General features: G+C 42.5%; 1 protein-coding gene across 2 annotated transcripts; it reads right to left on the reverse strand.

Moving 5' to 3' along the window:
* Positions 1-1,296: 1,296 nt before the first annotated feature.
* On the reverse strand, positions 1,297-24,420 carry LOC134500253 (lipase member M-like). 2 transcript variants are annotated; one of them, XM_063307443.1, is made up of 10 exons: positions 24,227-24,420; positions 20,961-21,069; positions 20,178-20,271; positions 19,640-19,838; positions 12,565-12,674; positions 10,555-10,691; positions 5,461-5,607; positions 3,926-3,997; positions 2,597-2,662; positions 1,297-2,050 (listed from the first exon to the last, which is right to left on the reverse strand). In XM_063307443.1, exons 1-10 carry the CDS (start codon positions 24,259-24,261, stop codon positions 1,817-1,819), a joined length of 1,203 nt encoding a protein of 400 aa, XP_063163513.1. In that variant the 5' UTR covers positions 24,262-24,420; the 3' UTR covers positions 1,297-1,816. The 2 variants fall into 2 exon arrangements, with proteins under 2 accessions (XP_063163513.1, XP_063163512.1); XM_063307442.1 differs by lacking the exon at positions 24,227-24,420 and having other exon boundaries at positions 20,961-22,306.
* Between the last annotated feature and the right edge of the window lie 1,252 nt (positions 24,421-25,672).

Consider the following 25,672-nt stretch of genomic DNA (forward strand, 5'->3'; position numbering starts at 1 on the left):
TCGTTCCTTTTCCTCCTCCCAGGTTTTTGGTTTGGGGCGGCTCGAAAGTCCAGTCGTACGCACTCCTCTGGCGATTCGGGATTGTCTCAGTTCTTTAGTATGGGCATAGGTTTGCAGGGCGTTTTCCGCACTGCCCGCCAACTGAATCCATCCGTATAGCGTTTTAGGATCGTCCCTTCCCAGCGCCCAACGGAGGATTTCTGGTTCTAGCCCTTGCTTGAACATTTCAATTAAAGTTGGCTCGGACCAATCTTCCACCTTCCCTGATAAGGCTTTAAATTCAAGAGCGTAGTTGGCAACGGAGAGGGACCCTTGATAGAGTTTTCTCAGGGCATTTTTTGCTGTCTCTTGAGCTAAAGGGTCTTCAAAGTGTTGTTTAAGTAACCACAGAAACTCATCGAAGTCCTCTAACTCTGTTGCCTCGGTTTGGCACAGCTGCACATACCAATCAGCTGCCCTCCCTCTCAGTTTGTTGGCAATAAAATTGATTTTGCCATGTTCTGAACGAAAGCTTCGGCCCCAATCCTCCATATAATGCCTAGCATTAGTAATAAAGAAGGAGAGTGTAGTGGGGTCCCCATCAAACTTCACCCCAAACGGTGGAAAGTTCCTTACCGGCTCGACTGGCTGTGGCGGCTCCGTGAACGTCAACGTACGTCGAGCCCCCAGGGGTGGTCGATCTCTGGGCAGTCTTACCTCTCTCCCCCCCCACTGGTGGGACGCTTGAGTCCTGCTCCTTCCCCTGGGTGGCAGGGTCCTGTCTCTTGGGTAAGCCAGCTGTGACTGATCTTCTTCCCAATCTTCCTGAGTTGGCCCCGCACCCTTGGGGAGATCCTTTAAGATTGTCACTATCAGATCCATTTTGTCCTCGATTGCTTTTATACGACCAGGAGTGACCGGCTCTTCCACAGGTTGGTTGGTTACCACCACCCTCGGTGACAAGGGGATTTCGGGCTCCCAAGATGGTTGTGGGGACCCCCTCCCCTGTGCCACTTCCCCTACGGATTGGTGTTCACTCCTGAGGCTCTCCTGCATGGATAGCAGCAACTCATCTAATTGAACTTCCCGCATTTCTCGACGTGCTGCTCTTTGCGTTCTCGAAGTTAGAGTGGGTCGGGTCCTTGTCGAATCCGGCTCTTCCTCGCTCCCTTCACTCACGCGAAGCTGTTGGTCGGTCATCGCTAGCGCTCCCGTTTATCCAACGTTTGGATGGGGCTAGCAGGAGATGAATTAAATGATTCTCAGCTTTATGTAATGGTTGCCTAATCCCACATACTCAGTCTCACAAGCTCGGGCTTAAAGATAACTGATTTATTAAAGGACTAGTATGCAAATACAGAGAAAGCTGAGAATGAGCAAAAGCGCGCCAAATACAAACTTAAAAGCCTTGCGTTCAAACCAGTCCCGCCCCGAATGCATGACAGCCAGCACCCCCTCCCAGGTGCTAGCAACCGTTACACGGGCCTGGGAAAGTAACCTTGAACAGGCTTGCAAACCCAAACATACATTCCAGTGTTGGAAAACAAAGAGGAGGGCAGGAATGGAAAAGACCAGCATGAAGCAATGTGAATATACACAGTAAAAAGGTTTGACATGTGAAACGTTACGATGTGCACAGATCATTGAAACGTGGAACATGACAGGATAACCACTAGAATCATCCTGTCTTGTGGGAATCTTTCTATTATCTTGCTATTCTCCAGGCAGGTCAGTGGCAAACCTTTGAAGCTGGCAAACACAGGGAACAACAGCTACTTGGATCTCTGGCATGACCACAGATACAGTAAGAGAAATGAAAGTTTCATTCCAGGTGGTTTCATAGATATTTCTCCATTAAGCCAAGGAGTTCATTGTATGCATGTTGGTGAGCATCAATGCCCCAAATAAAGTCCCAGTGGGTCCAATCAGGCAACTCCTTGTCATAAACAAGATTAGGAATTCGGGAGTGTAACTGTGCAGTTTCACTCAGCCGGACAACCCAATCCTGTCCTCCACTCCACATAGCAACTGGCACAGTCATTGCTTCTATCCTGTAGAACGGCGGACTTGTCTGAGGAAAGGAAAATGTTGTGAGAAAAGAAATGGCACTGGAAACTCTCCTAGAGCAAAATTCAACACAAGGGTGGGAATTCCACCAAGGGACTTTGACCCTGAATTTGTCTTTCTCCTTTCCTTCCTTCTCCTTCTGTCCTCCTTCTCCTCTTTCTTCATACTTCCTTGGGCATTTGTATTTACCTTATGTCCTGTCTGAATCAGACATTCTAGAGAAACATATGTAACCTTCGTCTTCCCATATCCTTCCACTTCTATCCTTACTATTTTCCCAAAACAATGTCTATGTTGGACAACTTTTAATTACTGGAGTTTTCCAGAACATCGGGAACTTTTCAATTCATCAATACTTATTAATTAGTTATACTTTATTTTTATGTAAACAGGATAAAAGTCTTTTTTTCAGGGTAATCTGGCAGCTTGGCAAAAAGTAATCATTACAGTATGGGATTTAGAAATCAAATGTTCATTATTTGTCTTTTTTCAAATGGAAAAATCCAGCAAATCCTACCTTACAGAGCTGTCAAATTCCAGCATAACCTACCTGGTTATATATATCTATGTTCCTTGAGCCATAGTCAAAATATCTGAAAAGCCCAGTTTTAATTAACTGAAACAAGAAAGAGAACACAATAGAGACATGAGTAACCCTATTTCTCTCTGTGTTATTAAAATAATAATAATAAAGTATAAAGACGGTACCTATGGAGAATCTCTTCCCAATCATACCTCCCTATCATCTAAATTGGACTTAGCTCCATCGAGAAGGCACTGAGACAACTCCCAATTTCAGTAGTTTCCCTGTAGTTACTCACCTCCATACAGCCAGCTTTCTTACAGATGGATGTTATCTAAGGTATTTGACCTACAGTATCACACCATGCTCCTTTCCAATGCTACTGTCAGCCATTTTGTTTATGGTAAAAGAGTGTGTGGTGGGCGTTTTTTTTCATAAGCAGACAGCTTCTTACAAGTCAACTCATAATTTCCACTTTCCTAACTACAGACAGGCCAAGATAAAATCCAGGATTTCACAGCAAGGCATTCTGGCATGGCTGACCCAGTTTTTCACACACAATTATTCACACCTTGTAATATTTAGTCTTTGTGTTTGCTATGTGTTCAGCATACAAAGTATTACATGCCCCAGAAGGACTTTCAGAAGTTTTCATTTTAAAAAAACTCTTTCCAGGTAGCTGACATGAAAAAATCATACTTGTACAGGCTTTGGCGTGAAAGCCACATGCATCCAGGGACATCTTCAGGGTAGATGGGTGGGTCAGAAAGGTCAAAACCCTGCCCTTTTCCCTTTCTGTAGATGCATCACTGGCCAGGGTTTGATCTTGCAGTCAACCACACCCCTTCTTTCTTTGGTACTCAAGATAAAAACAATGTGCCATCTAGATGTAAAAACCCCCACTCACCTTTGGATTAGACTAAATATCTTTAGTCTAGCCACATTCTCTTTCTTAACAGCCTTTTGCGTACTAATCCATTTTAGAACACAATTCCAACGGCTAATTTTTAGCTTCAAAGTCCTGGATACTCAAAGGCTACTTTTTCCCATGTGTATCTGCCTATACTTTTCAGATCTTCTCCAGGTGCTGTCACCAGAAGAACTGAGACGTGTGACAATTGTGAGAGAGGTCTGCTCACATGGCTTTCCATCATCAACCAAATGTTGTTTTCTATGAAGAATCAGCTGAACTGCTTTGACCAGCATTTGTCCCGCTTATCTTGTTTTTGTCTTATTCCTATTGTGCTTCTCAACAGACTACCTTAGGATTATTTTTAACTGACCTTGGGAACCTTTTCCTTAAAGGCTGAGAGCATTTGTTGAATTCAGTCATCAAAATCAGTCCCTCAGTCTTACCTGGGCCCAGTGGATTACATTTTTCACAGAAGTATAATCTGGGAAATGGGAGACATAGACATCCGACCGGCTCTGTAAAGAAAAGACTGTTTAGAACGAGGGGGAATGAGGGCAGGGGGAGGGGAGAAGATAGATATCCTGATGAAATTTGAAGATTATGTTAAATTGTCATAAATAATTTAGAACGTTTTGGTTTATTTTTTAGTGTTTGAATGCAGTGTCTAATAAGGACAGAAAAAGCATAATACTTCAGGATAGTTTAACACAGCATGTCACGCCAAAGGACAAAAAGCACCATTGGCACTATTTTTTAATTTTTCTTTTCATCCAGAGACACAGGCATAGAAACACACCCAGATTTAGATCTATAATGTTTTTTAAAAAAGAGAGCTTTATTTTTTAAAAAAATTCAACATATAGATAAAAACTAAAAAGGATGAAACAAAAGAATCTAGAAAGAAAAAGAAAAAAACTGAAAAGAAAGAAGGGAAGGAAGGGGAGGAAGAGAGGGAGGAAGAGCAGAAAGGTGGAAGGGAGGAAGGGCAGGAGGGAGGAGGGAGGGAGCGAGGAAGGAAGGAAGGAAAAAATGAAGGGGGGAGGGGAGGGAGAAGAGGAGAGGAGAAGATAGATATCCAGAGGAAATTAGAAGATTATGTTAAATTGTCATAAATAATTTAGAACCTATTAACATTTAGTGTTTTAATACAATATCTAATAAGGACAGAAAGAGCATAATCCTTCAAAATAGCATAACACAGTATGTCACACCAAAGGACAAAGAGCACCGCTGGGATAGAACACACCCAGATTTAGGTCTATCTGCTTTATGATCTGATCTAAAAACTCCACACTTCACACACACACTTCATGCATACTTTGCCCACTCAAGTTGAGTGTCCTAGGCTAGGACTGAATTGATAGGATCATAGAATTATGAAACTGAAAGGGATCATAAGGATCCTTTAGTCCAGTCTTCTGCAATGTACAGGAAAGCCAATTAAACCACCCTCGTATGGTGACTGCCCAGTTTCTTCTTAAAAACCTCCAGAGTGGAGAACCCACAACTTCTCAGGGTAGACTGCTCCACTGTTGCACAGATCTTACCATCAGCCATTTTTTCCTTGTCTTTCAATGAAATCTAGGCAGCTGCAACTTAAAGCCCCTTATTACAGAAGACTCGAGACATGTTCAGTGGGATGCCTCCCAACAACTACAGTGCCCATATCTTTTTATATTTCCCAGCCAAGCTCGACCAGCCTATTAAGCCTTGCCCAATCCAACCTTGAGATTGTATGTCAGACCCCCGGCTACTTTTCTACCAGAGCGCCTCTGCCTCACTGAGGTCCCATGGGAACTCCCTGTTCTTTCCAGAAATGTACTTTGTTCTGCAAACTCTGGATTATTCTGGACTCATTAAGTCTTTAACTACATAAGTGTGAGAACCTCCTAGATAAAGCTTCATTTTCCAGCAAGTTATTAACATCTCACAAGTTATAACAATGATAAACATAACCTTTTAAAACACATATAAATACCTCATTTAAATTTTTCAGATTAAATCCACTAAGCAGAGAAAGTACTAGTTTGCAGACTTCATCAGCTGGTGTGCAGCCGCACTTTTGGGCCAAAAACGCTCTCAGGGGTGGACTCAGCAGACAAAATTCCTTGTTCCCAAATATGAGCTGTAAGACCAAGGAATTATTTTTCCTGTGAATCCTTCCAATTTATTTCTTAAACAAAGAATTGACAGAATAAGAATCTTGATCATTGAAAATCTTTAGTTTAAGAAAACAGCTCTGGACCATACAAAATATTTTTTTGAGATTCTTCCCATTTCATTGTTTTTCCCATTTTCAGAGTTCTAAATAGAATTTGGTCTTGATCTGACACACCATTTATAAAGAATCCTCCTTAGTTTCTTTTTTTAAAAAGAATTATGAATTTTCTATACGCCTGTACATTTTAGAAATACAGTATATGGGTTTCTCAAATGATGTAAACAAATGGATATTCCAGGTCAAAACATGCCAGTCATTAGATAATGCAATCAAATAAATGCTTGCTTATTTCTTTATTTATTTGTTTGAATTATATCCCACATACATCATATGTGGGATACAAGCCTAGCACTTCCTTCCTGTTCCTTACAGCAGCTTGTTCATTTTCCAGGATTTCATAGGAGCATGAAAATAAAGTTGTGGCTCCTTTAAGAATTGTATGAATTTTATTGAATGGATTCCTCAAAGGAGCCCCAACCCTGTTTGGGTTCTTGCAGCAGTCTGGGGAGAAAGGACCGGCTGCTGGACTCAACAGGGGAAAGGAGCCAGGCTCAGATTCAAAGGTCCTTTTACTCAATTCTTTTTTTTTTCTTTTAATTTATTGAAATCACCATATAAACGAGAGAATGTGAAAAAAAAGGGTAAAAGAATATAATACAGAAAAATAAGCCAGGAATTTTAAAGTGTCATGGATGTTATAGCTTTCTAAACTATCATTAATTAGTTATGAACAATATAATATAATTCATATATAATTATATTATATTATATTATATTATATTATATTATATTATATTATATTATATTGTATATGTATATGTATATGTATATGTATATGTATATGTATATGTATGTTGTTGTTGTTTATTCGTTTAGTCGCTTCCGACTCTTCGTGACTGCATGGACCAGCCCACGCCAGAGCTTCCTGTCGGTCGTCAACACCCCCAGCTCCCTCAGGGATGAGTCCGTCACCTCTAGAATATCATCCATCCACCTTGCCCTTGGTCGGCCCCTCTTCCTTTTGCCTTCCACTCTCCCTAGCATCAGCATCTTCTCCAGGGTGTCCTGTCTTCCCATTATGTGACCAAAGTATTTCAGTTTGGCCTTTAATATCATTCCCTCAAGTGAGCAGTCTGGCTTTATTTCCTGGAGGATGGACTGGTTTGATCTTCTTGCAGTCCAAGGCACTCTCAGAATTTTCCTCCAACACCACAGTTCCAAAGGATCAATCTTCCTTCGCTCAGCCTTCCGTATGGTCCAGCTCTCGCAGCCATATGTTACTACGGGGAACACCATTGCTTTAACTATGCGGACCTTTGTTGTCAGTGTGATGTCTCTGCTCTTAACTATTTTATCGAGATTTGTCATTGCTCTTCTTCCAAGGATTAAGCGTCTTCTGATTTCCTGACTGCAGTCAGCATCTGCAGTAATCTTCGCACCTAGGAATACAAAGTCTTTCACTGCTTCTACATTTTCTCCCTCTATTTGCCAGTTATCAGTCAAGCTGGTTGCCATAATCTTGGTTTTTTTGAGGTTTAGCTGCAAACCAGCTTTTGCACTTTCTTCTTTCACCTTCATCATAAGGCTCCTCAGTTCCTCTTCGCTTTCAGCCATCAAATGGTATCATCTGCATATCTGAGATTGTTAATGTTTCTTCCAGCGATTTTAACTCCAGCCTTGGATTCCTCAAGGCCAGCTTGTCGCATGATGTGTTCTGCATACAAGTTGAATAGGTAGGGTGAGAGGATACAGCCCTGCCGTACTCCTTTCCCAATCTTAAACCAGTCTGTTGTTCCGTGGTCTGTTCTTACTGTTGCTACTTGGTCGTTATACAGATTCTTCAGGAGGCATACAAGATGACTTGGTATCCCCATACCACTAAGAACTTGCCACAATTTGTTATGGTCCACACAGTCAAAGGCTTTAGAATAGTCAATAAAACAGAAATAGATGTTTTTCTGAAACTCCCTGGCTTTTTCCATTATCCAGCGGATATTGGCAATTTGGTCCCTAGTTCCTCTGCCTTTTCTAAACCCAGCTTGTACATCTGGCAATTCTCGCTCCATGAACTGCTGAAGTCTACCTTGCAGGATCTTGAGCATTACCTTACTGGCATGTGAAATGAGTGCCACTGTTCGATAGTTTGAACATTCTTTAGTGTTTCCCTTTTTTGGTATGGGGATATAAGTTGATTTTTTCCAGTCTGATGGCCATTCTTGTGTTTTCCAAATTTGCTGGCATATAGCATGCATTACCTTGACAGCATCATATTGCAAGGTTTTGAACAGTTCAGCTGGGATGCCGTCGTCTCCTGTTGCCTTGTTATTAGCAATGCTTCTTAAGGCCCACTCAACCTCACTCTTCAGGATGTCTGGCTCTAGCTCACTGACCACACCGTCAAAGCTATCCCCGATATTGTTATCCTTCCTATACAGGTCTTCTGTATATTCTTGCCACCTTTTCTTGATCTCTTCTTCTTCTGTTAGGTCCTTGCCATCTTTGTTTTTGATCATACCCATTTTTGCCTGGAATTTACCTCCAATGTTTCTAATTTTCTGGAAGAGGTCTCTTGTCCTTCTTATTCTATTGTCTTCTTCCACTTCCGCGCATTGCTTGTTTAAAAATAATTCCTTATCTCTTCTGTCTAACCTCTGGAATTTTGCATTTAATTGGGCATATCTCCCCCTATCACTGCTGCCTTTTGCTTTCCTTCTTTCTTGGGCTACTTCTAGTGTCTCAGCAGACAGCCATTTTGCCTTCTTGGTTTTCTCTTTCTTTGGGATGTATTTTGTTGCTGCCTCCTGAACAATGCTGCCAACTTCTGTCCAGAGTTCTTCCGGGACCCTATCTACTAAGTCCAGTCCCTTAAATCTATTCTTCACCTCCACTGCATATTCCTTAGGAATATTAGTGAGCTCATATCTAGCTGATCTGTGGGTCTTCCCTAATCTCTTTAGTCTGATCCTAAATTGTGCAAGAAGAAGTTCGTGATCTGAACTACAGTCAGCTCCAGGCCTTGTTTTTACCGACTGTACAGATGTCCGCCACATTTGGCTGCAAAGGATGTAATCAATCTGATTTCGGTGTTGTCCATCTGGTGAAGTCCATGTATAAAGCCGTCTCTTAGGTTGTTGGAAGAGAGTGTTTGTTATGCAGAGTGAATTGTCTTGGCAAAATTCTATCAGCCTATGTCCTGCTTCATTTTGTTCTCCCAGGCCATACTTACCTGTAATTCCAGGTGTCATTTGACTGCCCACCTTAGCATTCCAGTCTCCTGTGATGAAAATAACATCTCTTTTAGGCGTGTTGTCCAGTAGGTGCTGCAGATCCTCATAGAACTGCTCTACTTCAGCTTCTTCAGCATTTGTGGTTGGGGCGTATATTTGGATCACTGTGATGTTAGATGGCTTGCCCTGAATTCGAATTGAGATCATTCTGTCATTTTTTGGACCATATTCAAGCACTGCTTTAGCCACTTTACTATTAATTATGAAGGCTACTCCATTTCTTCTGTGGTCCTCTTGTCCACAGTAGTAGATCTGGTGGTCATTTGATGTGAAGTGGCCCATTCCAGTCCATTTCAGTTCACTGACGCCCAGAATGTCTATCTTTAATCTTGACATCTCACCAATAACCACATCCAATTTGCCCTGGCTCATAGATCTTACATTCCAGGTTCCAATGGTGTGTTGATCCTTAGAACATCGGATTCGCCGTTCACCACCAGCACCGTCGGCCGCTAGCCGTGCTTTCGGCTTTGAGCTAGCTGCGTCATCACGTCTGGGGCTAGTTGAACTCATCCTCTGTTCCTCCCCAGTAGCATTTTGACCATCTTCCGACCTGGGGGTCTCACCTTCCAATGGTATACCGACATATCTCTGGTTGTACTGATCCATTTAGTTTTCACGGCAAGAATACTGGGGTGGGTTGCCATTACCTTCCCCAGGGATCGCATTTAGTCTGACCTCTCTGTCATGACCTTCCCGTCTTGGGTGGCCCTTCACGGTTTAGCTCATGGCATCATTGAGGTGCTCAAGCTCCAGCACCACGACAAGGTAACGATCCTTTGCTGAAGATTTATATGTATATGTATACGTATGTATGTATAATATTAAGGGACTAAGAATCATTACTGGACATACGTTAAAACTGAGTAACAGAGACTGTGGCCAATACAGTAAAACTCAAATGTAATGGTACAGTGCTGTAAGTTCAGTCCAGGTGATTAAAAACCAATCCAGATTTTGAATGCGGTCCCACCTCTCACTGGGCCTTCCTCTTTCACTGAAATTGTGACAGCCTTTGGCTTCCCATGGAAAGTGCAATGGCTTCAGAGAGGAAGGCGAAGGGTTACTTTTTAGGTGGTGGCTGGTTTTTTTTTTTTTTTTTTAATTTTAAGGTTTATTTTTATTTGAAACAAAGCCATTCACTCAATATACAGATATTAGTGGCAAACATTAGGAAAACGGTCACAAAATGGGAAAATGGGCAGGATATGAGGGGCAGCTGATTGATGCAGCCATTCTGGGAAACCATCTTCCCTGTAGGACATCACCCAGAAGCACCCTGTCACCTCATGGAACAACACTGAGCTCTCTGCTCCAGAATAATTTTAGTGAACTGGGAGGTAGATGCTGAGTGTGTCAGTTTGCCTTTGGCTTCCTGAACCTGAAAGGTACTGGGCCACGCGCTCAAAACATTTCTTCGCACTTGAACATCAGTAGGCAGTTTCCCCTACCCACCACCCAGATGTCACTTACTGCTCTCCAGCTTCGGAAAGTCTTCCCCAGCCTCAAGTTAGCACTTACGTCTTCAAAGCTTTGCTGGCAGGATCACCTTTAATGCACATACCTTGATTAATACTGCTGGCAAACGTCCAATTTGTGGTAAGGGAGCTATGCTTTCATGGAATGTATATGCAGGACCCAGGGCAAAAAACATCTTGATTTTCTCAGCCAGGTGTGGGAGGATGGAAAATCCAACCATACCTGGGAAAACACAAAGATATTTTATTTTAGCACCTTTCTGAGTGCAGAGGAAAAAATTCTGTATTCACGGGCAACAATGTTTTTACCACATGCATTCCTATCATGGAATAAGTGCCACTGAACCCTCTACATAGACTCCATTGGATTGCCTCATATCACATGTAAAAGTCAGCCTTAGGGTTTTGAATAGAGTCCTTATTGTTTCAAACAATCAGCTACCTAGGATGATGTCAATGAAGTTTATAATCCCTTGGCTTAGGTTACACATTGACCATTGTTTACATGTTTATTCTATTTTTCTTAATTGTTTCTACAGGGAGCTCAGGTTGGTTTCAGCTTCACAATAATCCTCTGAGCTAGGAGGAAAGAAAGTAATTGGCCAAGATTATTTCATGAGCTTCATGTTCTCCTGACTGTGCTCTGCAGGAGAAAAGATGTCAGTAACAAGATGTCAGGAATCGGCGAAGAATCATGCTGAGCCATCAGTGCAACTCTAGTTTCTTTATTGCTCTTACCATAGGACAGAAAATCTTGCCAGGCTAAAGGTACGCTATAAGCCCGATGGGTAAATAATCATTGATGAGTCTAAGGAGGCACCTTGAGCCTCCTTACTTTTCCACCAGTGGAATCTGGACTGTACCATCTTTTAGCTCCCTGGAATGTGCCACCTCCCTCTTGGGAAGGAGCAGCAGCTCTGAACTCCACCACACCACCACCACCACCCACTTTCAGGAACACATTCCACAATAAGCCCCTGAGCTAGGCTGAAAGGCAGTGACTGGCCAAGGTCAATCAATGAGCTTCACATTCTCCTGATTGTGCTCTGCAGGAGAAAAGGTGGCATTGGTTAGGGCAAGCAGAACATCTCCCTCCCTCGATTACCTTCCCAGGGACTTGGGAAACCATAAACTCTGCAGGCTCAGCCATAAAAATACTTAGAAGGCCAAGGAATGTGGGTAAAGCTGGGAGAAGATACAAGGAGGTGAGCACAGGCTCTGGAAAGTAAGACCAAGATAAGATACATCCATAAAATTAACTCCCTTGGAAGTAACTAGGTTCATGGAATGCGGTCATTGTTATTTCAAGACAATATTGTTCTTGTAGTTCCATCCTATTACCTCATAGAATCCTCCCATGTCTCAACTCATAAATCACATGTGCCAATCACATATATGCTTAACCCAGTAATATAGATTCATTCATTCTAATTTGCATATCTCAGTTAGTGCACAATTCCTCCTCCTACTCTCAGTTCAGGAATTCATCTCGGGACAATGAGGCTGGGGAAGGAGACATCACCTTGTCACTCTCCCTTTGATACCATCAGAAGTGTGACATGATCTGAAAAGGGTTTCCAGTTGGGGTTAATAAAAATAATTTTCCAAATGTTGAGAGACACTGCGTGGTTAGCCGCCATGAATTAAAAATTGTACCAGGCTGGGGAAAGGCACAGTCATTGTGAGTTCACTGGAAAAAAGTCAGGAAAGAAGAAAGAAGACAAATATGAAACTAATAAAACCTATAAAGCTATGAATGGGCTATTTTCCAAAGAAATAATTTGGGGTTTTATGCTCTAGACTCTAGAGTGTAAAACTCTAGGCAGCTGAGTGTGGGAAAACTCCAAGTCTTTGCTATTCAGTGTTCAACCATTTAGTCACTGCTAGGAAGGCATCTCTATTCTTCAGGCAGTCAGAAGTACTTTCAACACTGGATCAATACCTTTGACTCCAATTCTTAGGGTATTATATAGCTGACAACAAGTTTGTCTCCTCGGTCTTTATGACCTGTGAAATTGGCAGCTGATTTTACAGACATCATCAAGAGCAGGAAACACTTCCTGAGAAAGGAGTGGCAAAGTTGATCATCAACCTACCTATTGTACATCCCGCAGCATGGCAAGCATAATATATTTCCTGCTGTCCAGTCTTCTGCAGAATAAACTCTGTCATGGCAGTAAGATCATAGATGCCCACTTCATGGAAGCTGCAAATGTACAGATGCCATGTGTCAGATCCCCCCAATTAAAAGTTTTACAAAAAACCCTTATCGGAGCATCCACCATCATTTCCTTCTCCAAGGAACGGAATCCATGTCACCAGTTGGGAGGGAGTGTGAAGTTGGAGTGTGAAGTGGTTTATTATGGCTATGGAAGACATCAAGGACATGGGGTTGAGATATGCCAGGAATACCATCTGGATGGGAGGGGGGGTGACATGGTTTCATGGGAAAGGGGAATAACTAAGGGAATGTAGTTTTAAGTTAGGTTTGAGTGGGAAATCTTTATTCGCAGCTTGCTCTCTGTACCGTTCATTATGCTTCATTAAAACACTTAAAGGAATCCCAGCCTCCTGACTGTGATTGTGTGAATGCTCGGATGATCAGGTGCTGACATTAAGCTGGGAATCCCATCTTTTCAAAAACTCTTCCTGAGCCAGTAATCAGCTGAGAGTTGACGAACCATGCTTAAACACGGAAAATCCCGGGCTAAGCAGCCATCGCTTTTACCATCATCGCAGAGGACAGTGCTGTACGCCAAACTGGAAGAAGAAAAAGTTGAGACAGAGGAGAGCTCAGGGAGTGGGGACAGCGAGTGCAAGATGGAACCCCGGCTCAACACTATGGGGTTGGAAAGTTCCTTCCATTCCCTCAATTTTGTGAGAGAGCCTCAGATGCCAAGCGTTATTATAGAAGAATCACAGATGGGTCCTTCCCAGCCCAGTGCCAGAGAGGAAGAGGGAAGACCCCCTCCAGCCGTGGAGGCACAAGTAAGGGTGCAGAGTCCGTGGTCGCATGGGACCATATCAGATCCCAATGGAACTCTGCAAGAAATGCGGAGCCGGGAGGCAAGGATGTCTGCTATGGAAGTGGTGTTGCAGCAGGTATCAAGAACCCTGGAGACCATGGCGTACCCCTTGGCAGAAATCTCAACTCAGCTATCCAGAGTGGTGTCGCCGGAATCACGAGCAAGACGACGTACCCCAACCCCAACCCGTGATTTTGAATCCCCAGTGAGACGCTGGCAGAGTGGAGGCTACCCAGAGAGCCAAGGTGACTGGGGGAGAGCTCTGCCCAGCGGGGCGACACCAGCGGCGACCCCGAGGGACGTACAAGTTAAGTTTGATGGAGACCCATGACCGTTGGCGTTCTTCTTGACCAATGTGTCCATATACATGAAGGAATATGGGTCTTGCTTTCCCACTGAGTACAAGAAAGTGAGCCAGGTAGGCACCAGACTCCGGGGACCTGCGGTGGAGTGGTTTGTGCAACTGCACAATGCCATGGCCCCACAGCTGAACATCCTGCATGACTTCATGAGGGCACTGAGAGACCAGTTTGAAGACCCACTCCACAAGATGAAGGTGAAGACAGGTATCCAGCAACTTAGGCAAGGGGGAAGGACCATGGCAGAGTATCCCATGGAGTTCAAAGCTCTTGCCAGAAAAGTTATGGACTGGTCGGAAACCAGTAAGATTGATTACTTCAAAGGGGGCTTGCAGCCAGAAATCCTGAGATGGGTGCTCTGCCGTGGAGACCCCCCCCCCCAGAAAGACCGGCCAGGGGCAGCTGTTTCAAATGTGGGAAGGACACCCACAGAGCAGCAGAATGCCCATGCAGGGAGCCAGACGCACCAAAAGGAGCAACCAAACCGGCTAAAACCCCACTGACTAGATGGAAGGCAGCCACTGCAATGGCGCTAGCCTGAAAGGATCCAGAGGTGAAGTCCCTGATTGACTCTGGCGAAGACTCCAAACAGGAGGAACTGGAGCCAGCGGGAAACGAATTTCAGCTTTTCTAAATCACGCCCACGAGCAGGTGGAAACTCCAGGGTGCAGCATGCCTACTTCAGAGATAGACAACAAGGAAGACCCTTTGGTGGGTGAACATTGCCCCACCTTTCTGGTGAAAGTAGAACTAAAAGATTTAAGAACCTGGCACAAAGCCAATTTGACAGCTATGTTAGACTCAGGGTGCACAAAATGCTTGATTCACCCCACCCTAATTGACACACTGAGCCTTAAAACCAAAAGACTTAAAAATCCAATTATTTTCACTCAGATGGACGGTTCAGTTACCCACGGGGGACCCATGGAATTCCGGACTGAGACTTTGGCCCTGAGGTTGGGGGGGCATAAAGAAACCTTGCAATTTATTGTAGCCCCTATTGCCAACTATTCTATCATCCTGGGACTCCCGTGGCTAAAGAGTAGAATGCCACAAATCGACTGGGACTCAGGTGCTTTATTGTTTAAAAATGGGGCTGGCAACCTCTTTACTGTACCACAACCTGGGCAGAATGTAGCCAGCACCCTCCTCAACCACACCCCTGCAGCAGAACCTCCGGCACAGCCCGACATTCCACCCGAGTATACAGACTTTCTTGATGTGTTCGATGAGAAAGAGTGTGACCAATTGCCTCCTCACAGAAAAACTGACTGTGCCATTGAAATTGACCCAAAGGCTAAACTACCTAAGCCAAAAATGTACGCTATGTCTGAAACTGAGAAACACGTTCTCAGGGAATTCATTGACAAAAATTTAGACAGGGGGTTCATTGAGCCAACCAATTCACCTTTGGCAGCCCCAGTGCTCTTCTGGGTGAAAAAAAGATGGCTCTCTGAGACTCTGCATGGATTGCTGTGGAATAAATGCCATCTCAATAAACAATCAATACCCCTCCCCTTAATGAAAGACATGTTATCACACCTATCAAAGGGAAAAATATTTACCAAACTTGACCTCAGAGAAGCCTACTTTAGATTCAAATTCAGGAGGGGCACGAATGGAAGACAGCATTTAACTGCCCTCTAGGTTCCTATCAATACAAGGTCCTCCCATTTGGGTTAGCAGGGGCCCTGGGAGTGTGTATGCAATATATCAATGAGGTCCTCTGTGAGCATTTGTACAAAGGGGTCCTGGTTTACTTAGATGACATTTTAATCTATTTGGACAACTTCAAAGACCACATTCAGCTTGTTAAGAAAGTCTTGCGCAAACTGAGAGGTGCTAAGCTGTATGCCAAGCTCTCCAAATGTGAGTCCCACAAGTCCCAGCTGGACTATTTAGGCTATCGTATTTCTTCCAAGGAGATCGAAATGGATCCTGCCAAAGTACAGGACATCATGGGGTGGGAACCCCCTCACACTAGGCATCAACTTCAAAGTTTTCTAGGCTTCACAAATTTCTATAGAAATTTTATCCCCCAAATTGCTCAAATTGCTTTGCCTCTAACTGACTTGTTGAAAACTAGAGGAAGGGGGGAAACCCAGAAAGTTACCTCCCCGGGAGCTAAACTTGCCTGGACTTCTGATTGTCAAACAGCTTTTGACCATTTAAAGCTTCTTTTTCTAGAGAACCCATTCTGGCTCATGCAGACCCAACTCTCCCCTTTATTGTGCCAGCATATGCTTCTGACTCAGCTATCGGGGAAGTTTTGGTGCAAAAAGATGAAACAGGTTTTCCCTGCCCCTGCGCATACCTCTCACGCAAATTTTCAGACTCTGAGCACAACTGGCCCATTTGGGAAAAAGAAGCTTTTGCTGTAAAGACTGCTCTCACACATCGGAGGCATTTGCGAGAGGGTGCTCGTTCTCCCTTTGAGGTTTGGACTGATCACAAAAACCTCCAAGCTTTACAAACCCCCAGGAAATTGAATGGCAAGCAAATTCGTTGGGCTCAATTTTTTAGCCATTTTAATTTTACCCTAAATTTCCTTCCTGGCAAGAGGAATTGTCTTGCTGATGCACTTTCTAGACTCCTGAAATATCACACTGCCCAAACTCAAATTGTAGACACAGTTTTCTCTCAGAAACAGCTTGGAATGGCTTGCGTAACATGCAAACAAGCAGTAGCCCAGAAAGTGAAAGTGCAGGCTGACCTGAAAGGGGAACTGCTTCAGGCACTCCCTAACGATCCCTGGCTACAATGTAACAAAGCCCAATTAACTGAAATTGACAACGTCTGGTATTGTAATGGCAAAATCTACATGACTGAGTCTCTTCGCCAGACAATTTTGCACCGTTCCTATGATATTAAATCTGCAGGTCATTTTGCCTTCACAAAAACTCTACACTTGGTGAGGTGCCAATTTTGGTGGCCCTCCCTTCACGCTGATGTACAGTTCTACGTCACCTCATGCCACATCTGTGCCGAAACGAAGAGAAGGGGGGGGGGGGAACCGCAAGGACTTTTACAACCCGTAGCCTCCCCCAAGGCTCCATGGAAAGAAATCGCCATGGATTTTATTGTGGATTTACCTGAGAGTAAAAACAAGACTGTTATTTGGACTGTAATTGATTTGTTTTCCAAGCAGGCTCATTTTATACCTTGTGCTAAACTCCCAACTGCTCAGCAATTAGCTGAACTATTTCTCATGCATATCTATAAAATTCACGGGTGTCCCATGCATGTAATGTCTGACAGAGGCGTCCAATTTACCTCCAAATTTTGGCACGCATTTTTGAAATTAATTGGTGCCCAGCAATCCCTCAGCTCCTCGAGCCATCCGGAGACGGACGGAGCAACTGAACGAGCTCGGTCTACTTGAGAGCAATTCTTACGCTGCTACATTAGCTTCCAACAGGACGATTGGGTGGACCTCCTCCCTTTTGCTGAGGTTGCTGATAATAATGCAGTTCACCAAAGCACTGGGTTTTCCCCTTTTCATATTGTTTATGGCCAGGACTTCGTTCCAATACCTGAACTTCAGTTGCAATCCTCAGGAGCCAACTGGGCTGCACAGATTGCCACTAATTGGCCGGTCACCCGCCAGGCGTTAGATCACACCCATGAAACTCAGAAAAAGTTTGCTGACTGTCACAGGCACCCAGAGTGGAAATTTAAAGTGGGCGATCTTGTTGGAACGTTCTAAGTTCCTGCACTGGAACGTTCTAAGTGGCGCCAGCCTGCAGCAACCCCTCCACCCATCATGGACAATGGCCATCAGCATTTTGAAGTTAAAGTCATTGTGGACTCTCATTTTTTTCACAAATCTTTACAGTACTTGATTCAATGGAAGCATTTTCCACATCCTGAGTGGGTTAATGCACGTCATGTTAATGCTCCTCTTTTAACCAAAAAGTTTCATGCAAAGTATCCTTCTAAGCCCTCTCCTTACTAACCTCATTGCTTAATTTTATGTGATATCTGATTGTTTCTTTAGTCTTTCTTGGCAGGGGTGGTATGTCAGATCCCCCCGATCAAAGGTTTCACAGAAGCCCTTGTCAGAGCATCCATCATCATTTCCTTCTCCAAGGAACGGAATCCGTGTCACCAGATGGGAGGGAGTGTGAAGTTGGAGTGTGAAGTGGTTTATTATGGCTATGGAAGACATCAGGGACATGGGGTTGAGATATGCCAGGAATACCATCTGGATGGGAGGGGGGGTGACATGGTTTCATGGGAAAGGGGACTAACTAAGGGAATGTAGTTTTAAGTTAGGTTTGAGTGGGAAATCTTTATTCACAGCTTGCCTTCTGTACCATTCATTATGCTTCATTAAAACACTTAAAGGAATCCCAGCCTCCTGACTGTGATTGTGTGAATGCTCGGATGATCAGGTGCTGACACCATGTAAAATATAATTTGTATTGTGTGCTATTCAACCCAGAGTTCTCACTTGAGGCACAAATGACCAAGCTCAAAATATCCTACTTTGGACACATTCTGCAAAGACCTACCTCTCTGGAGAAGTCTATAACGCTGGGAAAATGGAAGGAAAGAGAAGAAGAGGAAGACCAGCAGCAAGGTGGATGGACTCAATTACTGCAGCAATGGGTGCACATGGGGAGACCTGAATGACCAGTTTGAGGACAGATCATCCTGGAAAAAATCTATCTGTGTGGTCACTAAGCATTGACACCAATATGATGGCACATAATCAATCCAATCATGTTCTATGGCTTTTCCCTCTGCAAATCATTAGCAAGTATATTTAACCAACAGAAGAAAAAGGTAACCATCTGCAAACAACAAATCGATCTGGAGGAAGAGAAGAGAGAATTGCTTTTCAGGGCAGTAATTGCTAATTGCAACAAAACAACTTGGAACAAAAAGTGTAAAACAGCAGTCACAATAGGATCTGTATTGTTGCATAGTATATCCACACAATAGGCTTGCCCATAATCCAAAAGGTAGGATTGGAAGGTGAAGTGGTTTGAGTGTCTGTGGTCTACAGGAATTCCATTTTCCTAACCAAAAGTCACTTCTGACAATCTGTCCACTTTCAGTCTATGCTGCTGCGTTTGGTTGTCTGGGATAGAATTGTCATAATATTAATGTACCATCCACCTCACTTCCTCTCTTCCTGGATAATTGTGGACATGGTCTGGTCTGCCTCAGGAAACCTGACTTATGATACAGCACAAAATTCCTACTTGTTCCACATGCTATTTAGCACCAGTATGAGCTGTTGTGGGAGGCTGCCCAGTGTCCTGCTGTGAATTCCACAGGCCAACGAGAAGCTGGTCTGCCTTTTGGAAGACTAGAGGAAAGCAGGCACTAGCTCAGAAAACGACAGTTTCTTATCAAGTGAAGTTTCTGTCAATAGATTCTTTAACTGACACTTGAATTGATTAATTGGTGAAATAATCAGTTGACTGATAATCATCTTGAGTAATCCTGCTTTAACAACCCTTCTGCTCAGCTCTTTATCGTGCCTTAGTTTCTGCAGCCTGACTTGTCTGCATTCTCAAATACAGAGTGGTGGTAGGATGGGGATAGGGAGGGAACGTTGACTGGAAGAGCTCTACATCTCCAGCTCTTTCTGCTCTAGGAAAAGCATCCACGTCTCACTCCTCCCCAAGAGGAGCCTGTCATTCCCCAGGCTCCCATTTGACCTGGTCCTGAAGAGGCACCACCAATTCCTTTTCATCAGAGAACTCTTGAGATGCAGCCTGACATGCAGTCCAACTAAGGAGCAGTGCTTCTGGTGCTCCACTTTAAATACTAACCTGAAATTCCAAAATTCTGGGTCATTAACTGTAAGGTTCTCATGTCTTCTTGACCAGAAAGTTCCTCTGCTATTTCCAATCCACACATCATACCCAGCATCTGCTAGTATGAAGCCCAGGCTCTGGTGGGGTAAATTTGATATCCAGACACTACCTTCCAGACCTATTTCATGCATTAATAGTATAGCAGACTTTGTGCCTGGAAAAGAAAAACACTCATTATGTCAGACTGTTAGGATGGGGATAGGGAGGGAACGTTGACTGGAAGAGCTCTACATCTCCAGCTCTTTCTGCTCTAGGAAAAGCATCCACGTCTCACTCCTCCCCAAGAGGAGCCTGTCATCCCCCAGTGCATGGGATCAGAACGTGCATCAAAGTATGGTGGGTGGGAAGTGAGGTTTTGCTACTACTCTTCTGAATGGCACACATGATGGAGGTTGGTGTCAATAAAGGAAGCTGGCACTACTCCACTGCCCTGTCTACTTTCCAAGGACTACCCAGACCCCAAATGTTTGCTCTGTTTCTGTTTTTGTTTTACCTCCTGGAATTCTGTTCACACTGAGGTAATAGCCATCTTCTGTAAGGACCTCGTATTCTTCACAACAATAGCCCCAATATCTGATTCTCTCACTCTGTAAAGATTGAAAGACAAGTAGATAATGTGGAATGGATTCCAGTGTAGTGAGTTTGGTCCTGCACAGAGGTTAGGACATCCATGGTGGAGGGAAGTCCTGTTATCTGGAAAATGATTTCATCAGAGAAAGACAGAAACAGTCTGTAATAGCTGGCAGAATTGATCAGGGATGGATTTTAAAAAATTAAACAGTGCAGATGTCGTTGAGTCAAGATCAACGCATGATGATTATATGGGTATGTTTCTAGAGTTTTCTTGGCAGCACTTGGGGTGTCCACCAGGTATGGTAAAAAGTCAAGATGGTGGCCATGACAGTGTGATCAAAGTTCTGCCTGTTTTTTTATATATGTTTAATGGCAGACCAGACCAGGAAATCAACTCCCCAGGAAAGCTGAAACTATTTTTATTGAGAATGGCTGTAAGAACAGAATCTTGTAAGTCTGAATGTGCTGGACTTCCTTCTCTGTCTTACAGTTGAGGGAATTAGGGAGGTGTCTGTTCGAGCCACTTCTCAATGTTATGTGGACATCATGGACTTTAAAAATCTTTTAGCCCCTTTTTCCTAGACAACAGCTCCTGTATATCCCCATCAAGGTCATCTTCCTTACTTTCCAGTTTGAATACACATGTATAGGATTACACTATGACACAGCTATGATAACTACTTATTCTACGGGCATAACTTACTATATTCATAAATGTTTCAGGATTCAAATTTGTTTTGCTGTTCAACTCTTCTGAACTCACAATTCCTTGTGTAGCTGTCACAGCAATCAACATCCACATGGTGGAACATCTAAAAAACAATGGAGGAATTAGCCATGGAGAAAGACATACACACTCTGGTTCATAGTAGACATACCCAATGAAAACCATTATGTAAAAGAGAAATTGTGGCTAACTACTGACATTTCTGCTGGGGCAATAAATGGAGTGGGATTGTACTTGCACACACAGGACAGCCTTTGAAGCAGCCATGTAGGACTGCCAAAGGGCACACCTACTTTAATATATTGAGGTGAGTGCTTTACATCCGCTAAGCTCTGCAAAGTGCTCCTTTTGAAGTCTTTGTACAGCTTTGATATATGTCTATTAGAGAAGTCTATGGATATTCACACAACCACAAGATATATTCATGGTGTGTAAAACAACCATCCATTTTAGTAGAGGCATGTCTTTGGATGTAAACCAGCTAAGGAGGATGGGGGCGGGGGGGGGGGGGGAGGAGAAAAGAAACAAACAAATGAAGTCAGCTTATAAAAAGTTATATAATTAAGTGTACATGAGAGAAGCTAAATTTGGAAGATGAAGAAAATGAAATCTTAATTCTTAATGTATACACAATAATGACTAAGGTAATAGACTGAAGATATTTTTACCAGAGAATCTTCTGCAATAGCGATATACCAAAAATTGTATCACTGTACGGTGTGAGATATAAGATATATTAGCTAAAACCTTTGGAGAAAGGAAACCCTTCAGACAGCATACCACTCAATGGGGAAAAAAGTATTAATTGCATGAAAGTCTATGGATATTCACACAACACAAGATATATTCATGGTATGTAAAACAACCATCCATTTTAGTAGAGGCATGTCTTTGGATGTAAACCAGCTAAGAAGGAGTGGGGCAGGGGGAGAAAACAAACAAATGAAGTCAGAATGAAGTCAGCTGATAAAAAGTCACATAATTAAGTATGCATCAGGGAATCTAACTTTGGAAGATGAAGAAAATGAAAACTTAATGCATAATGTAAACACAGTAATGACTATGGTAATAGACTGAAGAATTACTACAGAATCTTCTGCAGTAGTGATGTACCGAAAATCATATTGATGTATGGTGTGAGATATAAGATGCCTTATGTAAAATCTTGTGGAGACTGGAAACCCTTCAGACAGCATACCACATGCCACTCAATGGGCAAATGGTATTAATTGCATAAAATGCACCCTAAATGGCCCTCTCGCTCTCTGTTGTCCACCTGACAGAGAGGAGAGAGATAAAGATGCTGTGCTGCCCAAGACGAGACCCACCCACCCCTTCTTTGGAAGAATTTGAAGACTACAGTCACATGCAGATTCTGCCATGGCTGATCATTTCTTGTGCTAGAGATGTAAAAAGTTTGTTTCCCATAATCCTAGCATCATCCATTTCCACCACCTCAGTGATGGGATTTCGGTTGACTCTTAGGTGAACTTTTAATCCTAAATAATACATACACAATCACTCATAATCTTCCAGATAATTCCCGCATGATACATCTTCTTAACTTCATTTTTTATACTTTTCTTTTGGTGACAACCCAAGGTCAGATTATACAATGAAGAAAAAAGTAAACTTGAAGTCAACCACTCATTATAAAAAAAGCTGGCTGTAATTTAAGACTGGGGTTACCTGTTCTTTAACTCCTGTATACTTCTGGTTTCAATATGGGAAATGTCCTGATCTGAATAGAGCCCCAGGATAAGGCTTGGAAATCTATAATTTATGGATTAGATTTCCTGAAAAGATTTCCACATCTGCAAAATGACTGCTTTGCTCTGCTTACTTGGATGGTATAATTATAAACTGTATCCTACTTCATTTAATTATACGTACCTTAATTAGTATTTCAGTTTTATTTTTTCCAAATAGCTCTAAAAACTAAAATAAGTAGATCAGAGATAGCTAAAATAAGTAGACCAGAGATAGATGACAGAAGATAGATAGAGGATAGATGAGACAGAGAGAGAGATGATCGGTAGGTAGCTGGTAGGTAGGTAGCTGGTAGGTGGACAAAGGAAGGAAGGAAGGAAGGAAGGAAGGAAGGAAGGAAGGAAGGAAGGAAGGAAGGAAGGAAGGAAGGAAGGAAGGAAGGAAGGAAGGAAGATTAGCAGCATAGATTCTTAATATTATATAGGCATTCAAATAAATTTCCCACTCCAACTAAAAGCTATTTACCTACTCAAGACATCAAATAGGCACAAGTAGTAGTTCCAGCTTTCCCTCGGCATCGGTCAAATAAAATTGATCAAAAAAGGTAGCAAATAAATCCCAACACAGCTTACCCCAATCAGTTTGGCAACTCCCACAATTACTCCAAAGTGACAATATCAGCAAAAGTGATCACAGATATTACATCATATCTGTGTTTGGCCCAAAGAGCACTTAGTCCTAAACTACTGAAGTGCAACTTTCTATTTTCTGCAGAAAGCCATTTTCTTGAATGTACATTGCAGGACATAATTGTATATTGTGCCACACTGAGATGTACTTGTAAAGAAATATCTATTTCTTCCTACATTATTTCTTAAAAGGTGAAATAAAACAGAGAAAAGTTATCCATGTGATATTTAAAATAACATTGTCCTAACAACCAGGAAACACGCTGAGACAAGGAACTGGTCTCTAATATTTATTGCTAGTACTTAACAGGAATCCTAACAAACTGAAGAAGTGTGGGAAAAACCCAGACATATAACCCCCCAGGGTTAAGGCAGTCCCGCTCTGTGTCTCTTTGAATGGCTAAACAATTCCTCAGTGCTACGCATGCACTTGACAGTCTGGATGGGAGCCCCCTGCTCGCCATCCTTACTCATGACAAACATACTGTATTTTCTTAGAAATTCAAGGCAAAGCTACCACATTTATATATCTAACATTTAATCTTTAAATTCATATTTAATAGTAGTTGTACATTCAGAAAACTTTGATAGAAAAATAATTTGGTTTGATGAATATGGAAACCCAAAATTCAACTGGAAAAACCTAGATGGGTAGGAGGAGGGGGGATTCCATGAGCTAAATATCAGTAATTATATAAAATCCCCCAAAGGATTCCTCCAGCAGGCATATGTCCAAACATTGATCCATGAGACATGGGTCCTTCCAGATATGAAAATTCCATTTCATCAATACAGCATTTTGAGAAATACGTTTTGCTTGATGCAGCGGAAGGCAGAACTTACGTTAATGTTGCTTTCCTTTCTTTTGCTCTTCTCATTTCGGACCCAGCACAGAATAATACCCCTGAAGTGATACACACCAGTTACCGATGTCCTCTCATCAATGGTATTTTCTCTTCCGACAAAACAAGCCTGGAAACCTGCTTTTATAAACAGAACACACCTTCCAGCTGCAGAAACATGCTGGGTGTAACAGCTGTTTCATCCTGTCTGCACCCTACTGGCTGATGACTTCTGACTCAGTCTGAGAGGAGGACCTCCATATCAACTGGATCCGTTTCATTGTAGTAGCATACAGTGGGCAGATCAGCACTTTCCGTTTTATTGCCAGCCCAATACAAATGCACTCCCTGGGCATCTTTTACAGCTTTGGGGCAAAACTGCTGTTTTTCCACCTGGTTTGGGGTTTGGGGTTTGGGACCTCCATCCTTCCATCCTGAAGGACTCAGTCATTTGCTACGATTATTTTTTGCCCTCTACGGATACTATTCTAGCATCCGTAACTCCTTGATTGGGAAAAGTCTTGCCGACCGATATCTGCTGTATCTTTTGATGAAACTGATTTTGCGAGGAAGAGAACTACTGCTTGTGCCTATGTGGATTCTTTATTAGGAAAATAGCTTGAGGTTAAAGTAGGAAATTAATTCAAATGGATTGTCTTCTGGGCAGCCAAATCCTTGGCGTGGATTTTTACTTCTATTCACTTGAACTTAAGTTGAAATTTACACATAATCTTGGATTCTAAGAAAACAGGGGATGAGATCAGCACATACACCATTTGGGGATAATGTGAATCTCCATGTGGCTTACTACATTGTTCTGAATTAATTTTGGAAAAAATAATTGAAGCATGGATGTTGAATAGCAGGCAGGTGTTTAGTTCCAAAGATTTAGTTCCAAAGACTCTGGAACTAAGCCGCCCAGAGTCACTTGCTGAGATGGGGAGCTATAGAAATCGGATGGATGGATGGATGGATGGATGGATGGATCAATAAATAAATAAATAAATAAAATTTGGAGATCTGTCTGTCTCAAAAAAGAAGACTAGTGAAAATAATTTCTTTTATTCCTCAGCTGTCTGAAAGTGAAAGGTCTTCTCTGTTGCCTCCTAACTTTGACATACTGTACATATCAATTTTGGCTTACAATTCTACATTAAGAGTTTTTTTTTAAATAGTCTTTTGAATTCTTTTAATAATGCTTTAAGTTGTATTATAGTTAATTTAATCACTGAATTTGAAGTGATTGGATTAAGTTTCATTATTTCTTTTTTTTAATTGATTTGCTCTGAAAGCTTCTTTGGGTGCTGTTTGATTTTATTCTAGCAAAGCATCAAAGAAAAAACTACTGACCCATAGGAAAAAATGTTCTATTTTTGTGTTAAGACCAGTTGAGCAGTCAAAGGAAGATAACATCTGTGGGATCTTCTGGGTCCTCATGTATAGTGTG

This window comes from Candoia aspera, chromosome 6 (assembly GCF_035149785.1).
Source record: "Candoia aspera isolate rCanAsp1 chromosome 6, rCanAsp1.hap2, whole genome shotgun sequence".
In the NCBI taxonomy this organism is placed as follows: domain Eukaryota; kingdom Metazoa; phylum Chordata; class Lepidosauria; order Squamata; family Boidae; genus Candoia; species Candoia aspera.